Source organism: Podarcis liolepis (genome assembly GCF_965112155.1).
Source record: "Podarcis liolepis genome assembly, chromosome: 2".
In the NCBI taxonomy this organism is placed as follows: domain Eukaryota; kingdom Metazoa; phylum Chordata; class Lepidosauria; order Squamata; family Lacertidae; genus Podarcis; species Podarcis liolepis.
The window spans coordinates 53,130,805-53,144,442 of record NC_139555.1 but is presented as its reverse complement, the minus strand read 5'-3'; the positions used below and the strand labels follow the sequence as shown (position 1 = coordinate 53,144,442).

Sequence of the window (13,638 nt, the reverse complement as noted above, 5' to 3'; positions counted from 1 at the left end):
ATGATGAGAGCTGTAATCAAAAACATCTGGAGGGCACAAGGTTGAGGAAGGCTGTTCTAAAAAAACAATGGAAGCCGTTTAAACAGATACGGCAAAATGGTTGAGTATTAATATAATCTATTTGTGTGTGTGTGTGTGTGTTTTAACAAATCCCACTAAGTAGCACATAAAGGCTCTCCTGGTGGCAAATAATTATGTTTTCTCACCTCCTTGCTCCACATCTTTTCCCTCAAGGATGGAATGAATAATGTTTAGAGGACGGGATAATAATAAGCCGTGGGAAGGGAAGCTTGCGGTGGTACAATTCCCCCTCTCCCCTCCCCTTGGTGTGTGTGTGTTTGGGAAAAGAAACCCAACAGACTGTAACGTGCATTACTGTTAGCTGCTCAAGGTTAGCTAAGCATTATCTGTCGTAACTGACATTAAGAAAAATTATAGGTGGCATAAAAGCAGCTCTACAAATGCTAAACCCTAGGAAATTAACCTTTGATTCTGCCTGACAGCTCAGTGAGTCTATTTGTTCTTTCATGACAGTTAACCCTCCCTCCAACGCCCTGCCTTAGATTTCTTAAGTCTTCATTTACAAGCTTTGCCGGAGAACAGTTTGTTATGCCAATATAGGAGATTTATTTTTAACATTGCAAAACTTGCACAGGTTTACTCAGAAATAAGTCCTACTGAGCTCAATGAGACTTTATTCCAAGTAAGTAAGCATAGAATTGTCGCCTAAATAACTATTTTACTGGCCTTTAATAATGTATACATCAGGGTTATAAATAATTTGCATTGCAGGGAAGAAAGGAAATGAAGTTTCTTATTTTGGAACATTCAGGAAACCTGAAAGATGCTTTTGTAGATCAGAATTATTATTATTAATGAATAGCTTGGGACCCAAGCTGTTCCTTTGTTTACAAAAGAAAGTGCAATTCTGCTAATTCCTCCTTCAACCTGCAGTTCCTGTACCATAATTAACATTATTCCCATAGGTATTTTAACCTCCAGAAGCAGTTTTTTTCAGAGGGTGCAGGATGATCAGGAAGGTAGAGGAGGACATTTCATGATAGGAATCCTTCACAGAAAGAAAGTTGGGAACTAAAGCAGTGTGATTTATTTATTTAAAATTATTTATAATTTTCATTTATATACATTCCAACAATTATCTAACCAAGTTTTAACATTTTCAATTTCAATCAACTTCCTTCCCCCTCTTTCTGAGGTTCCTTACATTTATTTCCATCCTTTCCTACAAATTGCATTCCATTCCTTTCTAAAAAGTTTGTTATCTTGATTTCTTACTCTTCTGGTAAGTTTCGCCATTTCTGCGTACTCCATTAGTTTCTGCAACCATTCTCCTCTTCTTCCTTCCACTTTTGGGCAAATAACATTCTTGCAGTTGTAGTCACATACATGAATAAATTTCTATACTGTTTGGGTAGTTCTAATCCTATAATTGCCAAGAGAAAAGCTTCTGGGTTGTTTTTTTTACGAATGTTATCTTAAACATCTTTTTCAGTTCATTATATATCATTTCCCAGTAAGCTTTAACCTTATTACAAGACCACCACATGTGAAAAAGGTGCCTTCTTTCTCTTTACATTTCCAACGCTTATTCGACTTTGATTTATACATTGTGTTAGGTACCATCTATATAGCATTTTCATATAATTTTCTTTTAAACCATAACACGCTGTAAATTTTATATCTGTATTCAATAATCGTTCCCATGTTATGACCAATATCTATTGCCCAATGTATCACTGAAGATTTCATTTGTTCATCCTTTGTCTCCCATTCCAATAACATTTTGTACATTTTAGACATCACTTTAACATTACAATTTAACAGGTCTCTCTCTAATTGAGATAGTGGTTCCTCAATCCCCCACTTCATATCCTTTTAAAATGTTTCCTTCAAATGATGATATTGTAACCATGTTGTTAACATTCCTGGTAAATCCTTAAACTCTTTTAATTTAAATTCTCCACCTTTCTCTCTTAGTAAATTTCTAAAAGTTGCCCAACTTTCCACCATATTTTTCTTTTTCATCGCTATGGCTTCCAAAGGCGAAAGCTAAAGTGGTATTTTAGTTTCCAGTAATTTTTTATCTTTATCCCATATGCTATACCATTTTTTCACAATTATATGGTTTGTAAAACCTTCATGTACTTTCACCTTTTCATACCACAAAGAAGCATGCCTACCAAAAATATTATTGTGAGCTTCTAAATCTAAACAATGCAGATTCTACAACAGCAACCGTTCCTTCAACCAGCACAGACAAGATGCTTCATAATATAATCTCATATCTGGCAGGGAGAAACCTCCTCTCTCTTTCGTGTCTATCAGAAAATTGAATATTGTGTTTGCAATATATTAATGTCCTGTTTCACTATCTCTTTTCATGGGGAAATTATTAATTCTTTGTCTTTTCTTTTTATTTCTTGTAAAATTTCTTCTTTTTTATCTCTCTTATCTTTCTTTGGTACGCTCTTTCTTGTATAAAGAAACCCTGCATTACCGCTTTACTCGTGTCCCAAACCACCTTTAAATCTGCCTCTTGGTTTACCTTAATTTCAAAGTAATCCTTTAATTTTGCCCCTTTCCCTAATATTTCTTGACCATTTAATAAAATTTCATTTAGTCTCCATCTCATTGGGAAACTTCCCTGTTCTTAATTCCACTATTATAGAGTTGTGGTCAGACAATGTTCGTGGTAGAAAAATCTCTAGATTTTAAGTCCTTTTACCGTATCCAGATTGGTCCCAAATCCTTTTCTTTTAGAGAGGTTGCCGCTTTAATGATGGATCTCAAGGCTTCTTGCTGTAGGGTCTCGATCATGCCATGTGTCTGTGCTCAATCTCAGAGCCTCTCACAGCTCTTGCTGGAGCTTCAGGAACTCCGTGAGAACATCTACCGCCGCTGCTGGACACTCCAGAACCCGAACTAAAAACCTTTGGACTTTTTAAAGAGAAGATGTGTTGCCCTCGCTACCTTCCTGTCTCCTCACAGCAAGCGGGTCACTCAGTGCGAGCAATCTCTGCCATGTGCCATTGCCCACGGCAGACCCGGAAGTCCTAAAGCAGTGTGATTTAAATACGCAACAACTCCCTCCAAGAAAAGCACATCAGGATGTGCAATCCACGCGCTTGTATCAGAGTGAGTGTACTGCCATTTCAGCTTTTAGGAAACTCTTCAATCACATTTCTCTGAACTACCTTGACCACAGTGGGGTGTCAAGGTTTTCTTTCAAATAATGAAAACAGATTATCCTAATGAGCTGATCACAAATCTTGCTTTCACAAAATCTCAACGTTTGAAAAGCCTTTCATTATGTTGTCAGACTCTTCATATCCATCGCTTTCTTTAGAGCTTTGCAGATTAAACAAAAGGGCAAACAGGTTCTTTCTTCATGCTGGAGTGTTTGGAAAGAACCCCCCCCCTCAACATTTTGAAGTTTCTTTAAAGCTTAGATATGCCTACTGGCACCAAAATGGATTTTTAATATCTATCATTTATCTATCCATTTATGTATCTATTTTTAAAAATCTTTTCTTAACGTGTTACAAAAATAAGTCAACAAAATTCAAAGAAACATTGGAGTACCATGTCAATTCCCAACCTCTCTACATCTTCCCATGACTGTTGCCCATTATTTAACTTGTCTCCATAGATCAGGGTTAGGAAACCTCAAGCCCAGTTGCCAAATGCAGCTCCACCCAGGTCTCTTGATTTGGCTATTGGGATTAATCCCAGTCCACACTCCCTTTTGGGCAGCAGTGTAGCGGCAAAGTCAAATATGCAGGGTCACTTCATGATAGTCACTGCAGACATGTCCCCTCATACCTCCTCTCCCATCTAAGACTATACAAGCTTCTAACATTATTTAATAATCTTATGATCATACAATAATCATAATAAGGGATGCACTGCAACAGCAAACACAGATCTCTGTGTGTTGCCTTTGAGCTAGATCTACTATTTCTGTGCACATTCATGGGCAAATGATTTAGAGTGCTCCAATATCTGCTTTTGGAGTGACTTACATTGTGTTTCCATTGACGTTCCAATGTATGAAACGGAACTTGCACACCATTCTCTTGAAACTGAAGCACAGTGCATTTTCAGTGTTCCTAAACATTTAGCTTTGGAGCATACAGAACAACTCCTCTATGGTCTCCCCACATTCCTTCTCCAGAGTGACCCTAGGAGTCAATCCTCAGTGTCTGGCTCACTGCTTTCACTCTGAGACCTCTTCTCAGTGGCTCAAAAGCTCTTCTTTCATGCTGATTGAGCACCTCCAGGACACTGGAGGCAGGTATATTGGTGCAGAAATAGCCTTTGACCCCTAGCAACTGCCCCTCTGCTCTCACGCCACATCTCTCACTTGGTCAGCATCCTTCTGAGTCTTTTGCCTCCCTGGAATTTCTTGAACTCTGATAATTATTGTTGTTTGCCTGGAGTCTCCTCTCTATGGTGAAATGTTTTGAATTTCTTTTGAATCTAGAGCCACTCTTTCCAAATTGGTGCCAATGCATATAAATTAGCACACATGCACATTTTATTCAAATCTGAGTGCTTTTTTGGTGACCAGCCTAGCTTCCTCCACATGGAAGAATGAAGGCTACAAGTGCCTAGTCAGTGTGGTGTGCCAGAAGACTTGGTTATACATTCCATGCCATGCCCCAAGACTGTGCACCAATCACTTTTTTGTGCATTGATCATATTTCAAAGTAGCAAATGCCATCCCGCCACATTGTGTTCTCAGAAGTCCTCTGTGAAGAGGGCTAGGCTCAAAGACCAGCCAGTGAACATCACTTCTGAGTAGCTGTTGGAACCAGATCTCCACCATCTGGGGAGGACCAAAACAGCCTGGATGTCTGTGAGAGTTCAGGATTGCTTTTCTTGTTCATGTAATCAATAAAACAGTATCAAGCAGTTGCAAATGAGCCTTTGTGCCTCTCTTTTAGCTAGTCATATTTATTTGGTCCATTTCCCTATTAGGGCCAATTGTCAAACTCCTTTAAGCCAATTTGATAAGCAGTGGCGTAGCGTGGGTTGTCAGCACCCGGGGCAAGGCAAGTAATTTGCGCCCCCTAACCCTAACCCCCAGATGTTGCGCCCGGTGCGGCCGGCCCCCCCTGCACCCCCCACGCTACGCCACTGTTGATAAGGGTGCCTTTTCCAAGTCTTTCCAGAATTGGCCTATAGACAACCAGTAAGAGATTTAAATGAGATATCTGCCTTCTTTGCCAAGTTGGATGGCCCAGGGCCAGAGACACCATCTTCTTTAGTTATTTGAGGGGGCCTGATGTGATGTCCAGGAGCCAGGGACAGAGCCAAATGTCCTTTAAACATTGAGGGGGCCCAGTCCCCTAAAAAATTTGGGGCCTCCAAAACTGCTTTGGCCCCTAGGAGTCAGTGCCTATGCCCAGGGGCCAAGGCATCAGGCAAGAAGGAAAGCCAGGAAACCCCATGGAATGGACCCCGACTTTCCTGCCTGGTGCAGGGCACTTCTTTGCAAACAGCTTCTCAAAGAACATGCTTGCAAAGGAGCAGCTGCAAAATTAATCCCTCCTGCTTTTTGGTAAGGAATGCAGGGCAAGGGAGAGCAATGTCTCCTTCTTCTGCTTGCCTCCTGCCTGTATGATTAATTAGGGTTTGTTTTTTTTTTTTAATGGGGAAAAGTGGTTGAAACTGGCACATCTATACCAGACTACTCCTTTAAAGCAATGAATGATTAGGCCTGAAGTTATGCTTAGAAAGACACATTTTCTATTTAGCTGCAGGTCTGCTTTAGGATTTGTATGTACTATATATACTAGGGACAAGGGTTGTGTTCCCCGTGACTCTTAACACCCCCTCCTTGCACAATTACACAGCCACACATAAGGGACGCAAAACAAATAATGGCATCTGTTAATATGGGGAAGTGCTTCTCTTTCCTGCCATAAGAGGGAGCCAGGCCCACGCAGAAGTCTGTGACATGGGACCTTCGTGAACACAGTGAACTGCAAAGAGAAAGTGGTGATGTATAGTGGGGGGTGGGGGGAGAGAGAAAGGAGGACCAGAAATAAACCAGCAGGAAAAAGATGAGGTGAGCGTTGATCTTTCATCTGGGAGCAACAGCCCCTACACTCTGCAACAGCCACAGCACGGTGGTATAAATGACTTCTCTATGTTGGTAAGTCCATGCCAGAGGGCAAAGATGAGTTTCAGATCTTGGTGTCAGCTTGGATTATGTGTGTGTTTTCGTTTGTGGGAAGCTGGGGTTCGTGGCAAGGCGGCAGAGTTCATTTGTGGTGTTTGCTTGTTATCTCTATAGCGCTCTGGTTTTAAATACAGAGGGTGACTTAGGAGAATTGAAATGCCTACATTCTTTTGTGCTCGGTATGTTTTAGATTATCTTTCAATATTCATAGACATGTGTGGCTGTGCACAGTCACATATAAAAGTGTATATGTATGCCAAATGGCATTGCTAATCAGGCATCTCCCGAGTCTTAGGTCTCGGGGGCTCGCTTGGTGTGCACTTTCATGGACTATTCCAAAATAATTTAATTTGTCACCTATGTCCGTTTACTGTCAGGATAAATCAGCACTCCTTGACTTTTGGGATGATTGTGAGATAGTGCTCCTGACAGCAGTGTAGTATTGGAGAGTTTAAATGAATAGAGCATGCTCAAAATCTGAATATTTGGGTAATTAATCTCCCGGTGCTTCCTGTTGTGGCTGCCTGGAGAGTATGGGGAAAGAGTTTTGTGTTTTCCTCCATGCTCTCTACAGGGGAGGCTGCTTTAATTTTAAGGGCAGGCAATCTGAGGGGCTCCTGCTTGTCCGTTTCTCTGCCTCATGCTTGGCTTTCCCTCCTCTGTGATTTAGGAAAGAAACCTCGAATATACAGATCTTTTCTTGCATGGCAATGTTGCTGCTTGCCACTCTGGGCAAGAAGGATCGTGTGCCGTCAGGGTCCCTGGCTCAGCATGCTGAAGAAAGAGCACCTGGGATCAGAGATGTAAACCCGGAGGTGGAGAACAGAGGACCCTGAGGAAGCTGCTGTTCCTGGATGTGTTTTTAAGGGAGAGGGACTGGCTATGATCTGATCTCTGGGATGCCACAATCTTGAGCTGTAGGGAGAAGGTGGATGCTCCTCAGAGAAACAAGAGAAAGTCGCCCAACAGTGAAGGACCTCAGCTTCTTAACAAACTCCAATTGCACGTAATAGTTGGTGGCTGGGAAACTACATCAAGGGCCAAAGGGATCTGCACTCAGGTCTTTTTCCTACTCCTTCCTTCCCTCCCTCCCTTCGTCCAATGACGGCTACAAGACAAGCTGAACTTTTCCCAGATCTTTGCCAGATAATTGGAAATATTGTGCCTTTGCTTGGGATGATTTCATCCTGATGGGCCACTTCGACGGGATGTACAAAACGTGACTTGGGTGATGAGCACCCAAACGGGGACTGACTTGATGCACAGAGTTTACACATGAATCGCAAGGGAGCGCTGAAAAGGAAGGAGCTCGTAAACATCCTCAGAAGACTAATTTAGGAGGAGAGATCTCGAAAGTTAGGGCTGGTGGATTTTGCTAATAATAATAATAAAATGCACACCTGCAGGTCCACATACCTGCCTACCCTACATAACGTCAGAAGATTATACCTGATGCAATGCAGCCTGGCAGCTGTGATTGTTGTCTTTTTTGCTTTGCTATGCAATTCAAATTCTCAATAAAGTAGAAAGGAAAATGTTCTTCCCTGGACAACACTAGAGCATCAACAGTCAAAAAGGTAGGACTTGGAAAATTTCTACTTTTTTATTTTTAAAAAAGACAAATAAATTGTGATCTCTTAGGTATTGAATGTCTTAAAATGTAAATTTATTTTCTTTGCCTCTAGGACTGTGAATCTTAAAAACAATGTGGAACAGCATGAGGAGCTGATTTCTGAATCTACTTGTAAAGACAGAACTGACATTTTAAATTTTGGTAGCAGAAAGGGACAAAGTCTGAAAGAGTATGTATATAAAAATGTCCCGCCAATGGAAGGGATGGAAAATTAAATCGGAAACAAAAGCACCTAATGTGTTCTGCTTCAATAGAGCTGAAGGGCTAGTTAAATGGACACTGGACAAACTGAATCAATAGCCTATTTAAGGGAGAATCCACGTAGGCTGGAGAGTGATTGTGCCCCTGGGATGCTGAGTTTATTTGTACAGGACTCTGAGGATTTTTGTACTGGCCTGTTCTGCTTAAGAGTATTCCATTTTAGGCTGAAATTCAGGAATGATTACTGGAGGGGGAAAACCATGACTGTGACAGTCAGTTTCAGATACTTGCCACAGAATGCCTGATGTTTCTTAATGAGATTCCTAAGGATGATGGGATCCCTCCCGAGAGCGAAGAGACTTTAGCACAATCCTTAGTGGGGGTCTGCCTGGTGGTGAGTAATTAATGGACACCTGATGTCTCTTTTGCAAGCTCTGCAAGGACATGAGCTGATGTCATCGCAAGCCCCCATGATATGATCTTGCCTTGGGAGGAAACATGATTTGGAACAACACCACTATGGACGGGGAAGGGATGCTTGTGAAAAGGGATTCCTGCTTTCGGATCCTCACCGGCTGCTTCCTTTCCTTGCTGATTCTTTCCACGCTCCTAGGGAACACACTGGTCTGTGCTGCGGTCATCAGGTTCCGCCACCTGAGGTCCAAGGTGACCAACTTCTTTGTGATCTCTCTGGCAGTCTCAGACTTGTTAGTAGCCGTCTTGGTCATGCCTTGGAAAGCCGTGGCGGAGATAGCTGGATTCTGGCCTTTTGGGTCCTTCTGTAATATTTGGGTGGCATTTGATATCATGTGTTCCACAGCCTCCATCTTAAACCTGTGTGTCATCAGTGTGGACAGATATTGGGCCATCTCCAGCCCATTTAGGTATGAGAGGAAAATGACCCCAAGGGCAGCCTTCATTATGATCAGTGTGGCATGGACTTTGTCTGTGCTGATCTCCTTCATCCCAGTGCAGCTGAACTGGCACAAGGCTACAACCACCAGCTTCTTAGACCTGAACTCCACTTTCCAAGGGGTAGCTATGGACAACTGTGACTCCAGCTTAAACAGGATGTACGCCATCTCTTCCTCCCTCATCAGCTTCTACATCCCAGTGGCCATCATGATAGTCACCTACACGAGGATATACAGGATTGCTCAGAAGCAAATCAGGCGCATTTCCGCCTTGGAAAGAGCAGCCGTGCACGCCAAAAACTGCCAAACCCCCGCCGGCAATGGGAGCAGCATGGATTGCCAGCAGCCAGAAAGTTCCTTCAAAATGTCCTTCAAGAGAGAAACTAAAGTCTTGAAGACTTTGTCGGTGATCATGGGGGTGTTTGTGTGCTGCTGGTTACCCTTTTTCATACTGAACTGCATGGTGCCCTTCTGTGAGCCCACCATACAGTCCAAGGGAGCAGAACCATTTTGTATTAGTTCTGCCACTTTTGACGTCTTTGTTTGGTTCGGATGGGCCAACTCTTCGCTGAACCCCATCATCTATGCCTTCAACGCAGACTTCCGCAAGGCATTCTCTACTCTCTTGGGATGCTACAGACTCTGTCCCGCTTCCATCAATGCGATAGAGACGGTTAGTATTAACAACAACGGGGGCATAGCCTTTTCCAGTCAGCTTGAGCCCAGAGGGTCCAGCCCCAAAGATTGCAATTTAGTCTATCTGATCCCCCATGCTGTTATATGCCCAGAAGAAGACGACATGGCAAAAAAGGAAGAGGAGGGGGAACTGTCTAAAACGTTGGATAAAATTTCTCCAGCCCTATCAGGTATCTTGGATTTTGAAGCTGACGTTTCTTTGGAAAAGATCAACCCCATCACACAAAATGGTCAGCATAAAACCTGAGGTGTGAAAGAGCTAGCAGCCCATCAAAATGCAGAAGGAAGATTTGTAAGGTGTTTCTCTCTCTTTTTCTTTTGTAAGAAAGTGTGCTATCGCGAGAGTTTAAAGCCATCACACAAAAGCCCAGAGCTCAGTTAGCTGCTGTTTGACAGAAGCATCCAATTTAAAACAAAGAATTCCAACTTGCATAACATTGTATTTAGAGATTGTTCTATGTTGTTCATCCTGAATTTGAAACAGATCTAAATTGTAGATACTACACAGCTGCGAAGGAAATGGAAAATCCGCTTGTTAAATGTTTGCAGAAACAGAACTGGGGGGAGGCTAATGAATTTTATTTATGAACAAAATGTATTAAGCTAAGTATGAGGTTCCTGTTTGACTTGCATAGTTGTATTTGAGTGTTCATAGGTTGCAAGTAAAGTTTGGTGACTTTTGCCAGGTTAGGTGGATGCCTTTATAAATGATTTCTGAACATCAATAGAGCCTTATAACAAGAGTGGAATATTTTTAATAGTAGGAAGACAATGTGTCAATACTGGCTTTATTTATTTATTATTTAAATGGCTATTTTTTCATATGTTAAGAAATCTAGCTTTATTTATCTTATTTTATATATGTCTAAATAATGGGATATTTCTGGGGTCTCATTCACTGCATTTTTGACCAGTTTACTAGTCAGCACTTTATAAAACAAACAAAGGAACAATTTTGGAAGTGAGCTTTGCCTGGATAACTATGTAACACGTAGTTGTTCAAAACACAGGAGAAGCTGAAGAATCGACAAAGTTGTGTGATGGTGATGATGCAGTGTTCTTGTGGGGCTTTCTGTACCAAAAATATAGGACCAGAGTTGACTGAATGGCAAGATGCAAAAGTTGTGCCCTTATAAGAAATGAAACAAATTGCCATAAATTTATTTTGGAATTTCCTGTTATGTTGACTTTGCTTGAACGTCAGCATGTGAAACTGTATATAGTACACCTTATATATGATTACAACTTATAAGATGAATTGAGCTAAGAAGAAAACCATCTTAGTTAACCAACAGTGGGTATTTGTCATTTTGTATTATAAACCACCCCTCTCGGACTTTTTTTTTAATGTCAGATTTTGACTATTGTTTCTTGGGGGGGGGGGGCGGAGAACTCCCCCTCCCATGTAACCAGTGAAATGGAGAATAGATCTATCAATAGCTATTATCCATGTCAGCTAGAGCCTCCATTTTCCGAGGCAGTATACCTCTAAATAAATACCAGATGCTGTTGAAGAACCACGAGGGAGGGCTCTTGCCCTTGGGCCTTGCACATGGACTTCTTGGAAGCATCTGTTTGGCCACCATGGGAAACATCCCACCCTCACCCTGGTCTGGCCTGTTGAGGTTTCCTTTGCTCTTATGAAACTGGTAATAAAAAATGAAGAGATAAATAAATATTGATGTCATCTGAAGCTGCACGATTTGCTACTGTACCCATTCAGATTGTCGGAAGTGAGATACTGCGATATAAATTTTAGCTGTCTTGGTTGGCTTCCCTCATGTAGAAAATAGTGCCTCATTCCTATTCTGGATGCCGACACAGTGAATGGAGAAGCAAAATCCCCCACTATCCCACAAGTTCCCCAATATTTCTTTTTGACTACCTACGTAGAAACCAAAATTCCTGCGACATTCCCTTGAAGATATAAACTAAAAACAATGATGATGCCAATCCCACCAACAGACACCAGCATTGACATACAAACACATTCCAAGAGAATAATCTGGGGGGTTCCTTTTGAGAGGGGAAGGGAAGAATGTTAGGAAAACCCAGACTTTTGCAGAAACATACTCCTTATTATAGCATTCATCCCGAAGTGTAGTCAGCAAAAGAGGACTGGGAGAGATCAATTGGAAGCCTAATGAAAATATACACCCTGAATCAGGTCTGTGTTATTTAAGTATTGTGAATGTTTTCATAATTCTTATTGCCTGTAAGCTGCTTTCATACATATAATAAAAATTATTTTGTGAACATAAGGTCAAATAAAGCAATTTACATTACGTTTATTAGATAAATCATTGTGTTTTATTTGTCATTGTGTTTTTAATAAGAATAACAATCTCTTTCCTCCTTTTTTGCCTTTGTAACCTCTTGCTGCAACAACTATTGAGACATTTAACTGATGGCGTCAGATTGGAACATATCCCATTGAAATGTTTATTTGTTTGGTGCCCGTGGAAAGTTGAATTCAGATTGGACTGATTTCTATCCTCCTTGAAATGGTGTGAGAATAGTGGCAGAGCATCTCCTTTGTATGCACAAGGTCCCAAGGTCAGTCCCCAGCTTTTCCAGGTAGGGCGGGGAGAGACCCCTACCTGAAATTTTGGAGAGCTTCTGTTCGTCAGTATGGACAATACTGAGCTACATGGACCATTGATCCGACCTGGTATAAGGCAATTTCCTAGGTTCTAAATAAGAAGAAACCCTATGGGTTTGGCAGAAAGAGCTGTTTGTGGTTTCTTCTCCCACAGTTATTTATTATTGCAATTATATCTATAAGCAAAAGAGTAAGCACAAAAACACCTTTAAGGTGGTCATTTAAGATGTCGACACTTTTATGCCATCACCAGTGTTTATAATTCAGCCACTGCTTCATCTCTTTGCTTGGAAACTTCTCCCATTTTGTGGTTTCTGGTCTGTAATATCTCAGAGGTGGAGAATAACCAAGAATGGCTTCATTTTTCAGAACCTGATTGCCAATGCCAATTAAATGAATTTCATCTTCCAGTGGGTCAATCTTGTAATTCCAAGATTCATAATCATAGAGGGCATTCTGAATATGCGATTGGTTGTATAGTTTAGGTGTCTCAAGCAATGGACAAATCTGACCTCCCCCTGAGAGTCTTCTTTTGTTGGAGTTGGATTGAGAAATGCTGTGTACTTCTGTTAACCTGTGATCCACTGACGTATCAGTGCTGTTGAAGAATATTTGAGTCCTTTGGAACATTGCTTTGATGTTAGTGGGAGAACTAGTTGAAACCTGCAAAAACCTTGTTGTCATCGTCATGGAGGCTGTAGGCTTAAGAAGTTTGCTATCACAACATGTGAATATGACCACTAGCTGACGGTATCTTTAAAAGGGGATTAGATGTGCCCATGGAGGATAAGGCTACCCATGGCTACTGGTTAGGATGGCTATATATTTCACTCCATATCAGAGACAGTGTGCTTCCGAATACCAGTCACTGGGGATCATGGGTAGGAGAGTGCTGTTGTGTATATGTGGACTTCTCATAGCCATCTTGTTGGCTGTTGCTGGGAAAGAATGATGGACTTGATATAGACCTTTCATCTGATCTAGTAGTTTTTGTTATGTTCTTATGTCTTTAGTGCCTTTCCCTGACAGCTAAAATACAGTAATAACAAATTAAAACAATAACCATTTGTTACCCTTTAATGACACCCAAAATCAGGCAGTTGATTTTGCCTAATGGTAGGTGTTAAGTCGTGGGTTGACATAGCAGCCGGCACAGCGATTTCTTCAAGTAGCTCTTTATTATGGTAAGCTGGAGTAGAACTAACTGCGAACAGCTCAGCCGGCCTGTATTTATAGGCAGCCGGCTGTCAACATTGTAACCACAACAGCCCAGAGTTCCCGCCTAAAATAACTGCCACGGACCTGAGTGAAAACTATCTACAGACCTGAGTGAAAACTATATACAGTATCCCCCTGTTGGCCCAGGGTGAAACTACACTACATA

At 41.5% G+C, this 13,638-nt stretch overlaps 1 protein-coding gene across 3 annotated transcripts; it reads left to right on the top strand.

Annotated features, from left to right (window-relative positions):
* The first annotated feature begins 5,994 nt into the window (after positions 1 to 5,994).
* DRD1 (dopamine receptor D1) lies at positions 5,995 to 11,943 on the top strand. 3 transcript variants are annotated; one of them, XM_083486036.1, is made up of 3 exons: positions 5,995 to 6,181; positions 6,879 to 7,785; positions 7,894 to 11,943. In XM_083486036.1, the coding sequence occupies exon 3, from the start codon at positions 8,541 to 8,543 to the stop codon at positions 9,897 to 9,899; it is 1,359 nt and encodes a 452-aa protein (XP_083342162.1). In that variant the 5' UTR covers positions 5,995 to 6,181; positions 6,879 to 7,785; positions 7,894 to 8,540; the 3' UTR covers positions 9,900 to 11,943. The 3 variants fall into 3 exon arrangements, with proteins under 3 accessions (XP_083342162.1, XP_083342160.1, XP_083342161.1); XM_083486034.1 differs by having other exon boundaries at positions 6,054 to 6,094; XM_083486035.1 differs by lacking the exon at positions 5,995 to 6,181 and adding an exon at positions 6,282 to 6,387.
* Positions 11,944 to 13,638: the final 1,695 nt, after the last annotated feature.

What these genes read in the sequence shown, in the direction of transcription:
- DRD1 (XM_083486036.1), top strand. Translation starts at nt 8,541, where the DNA reads ATGATTTGGAACAACACCACTATGGACGGGGAAGGGATGCTTGTGAAA.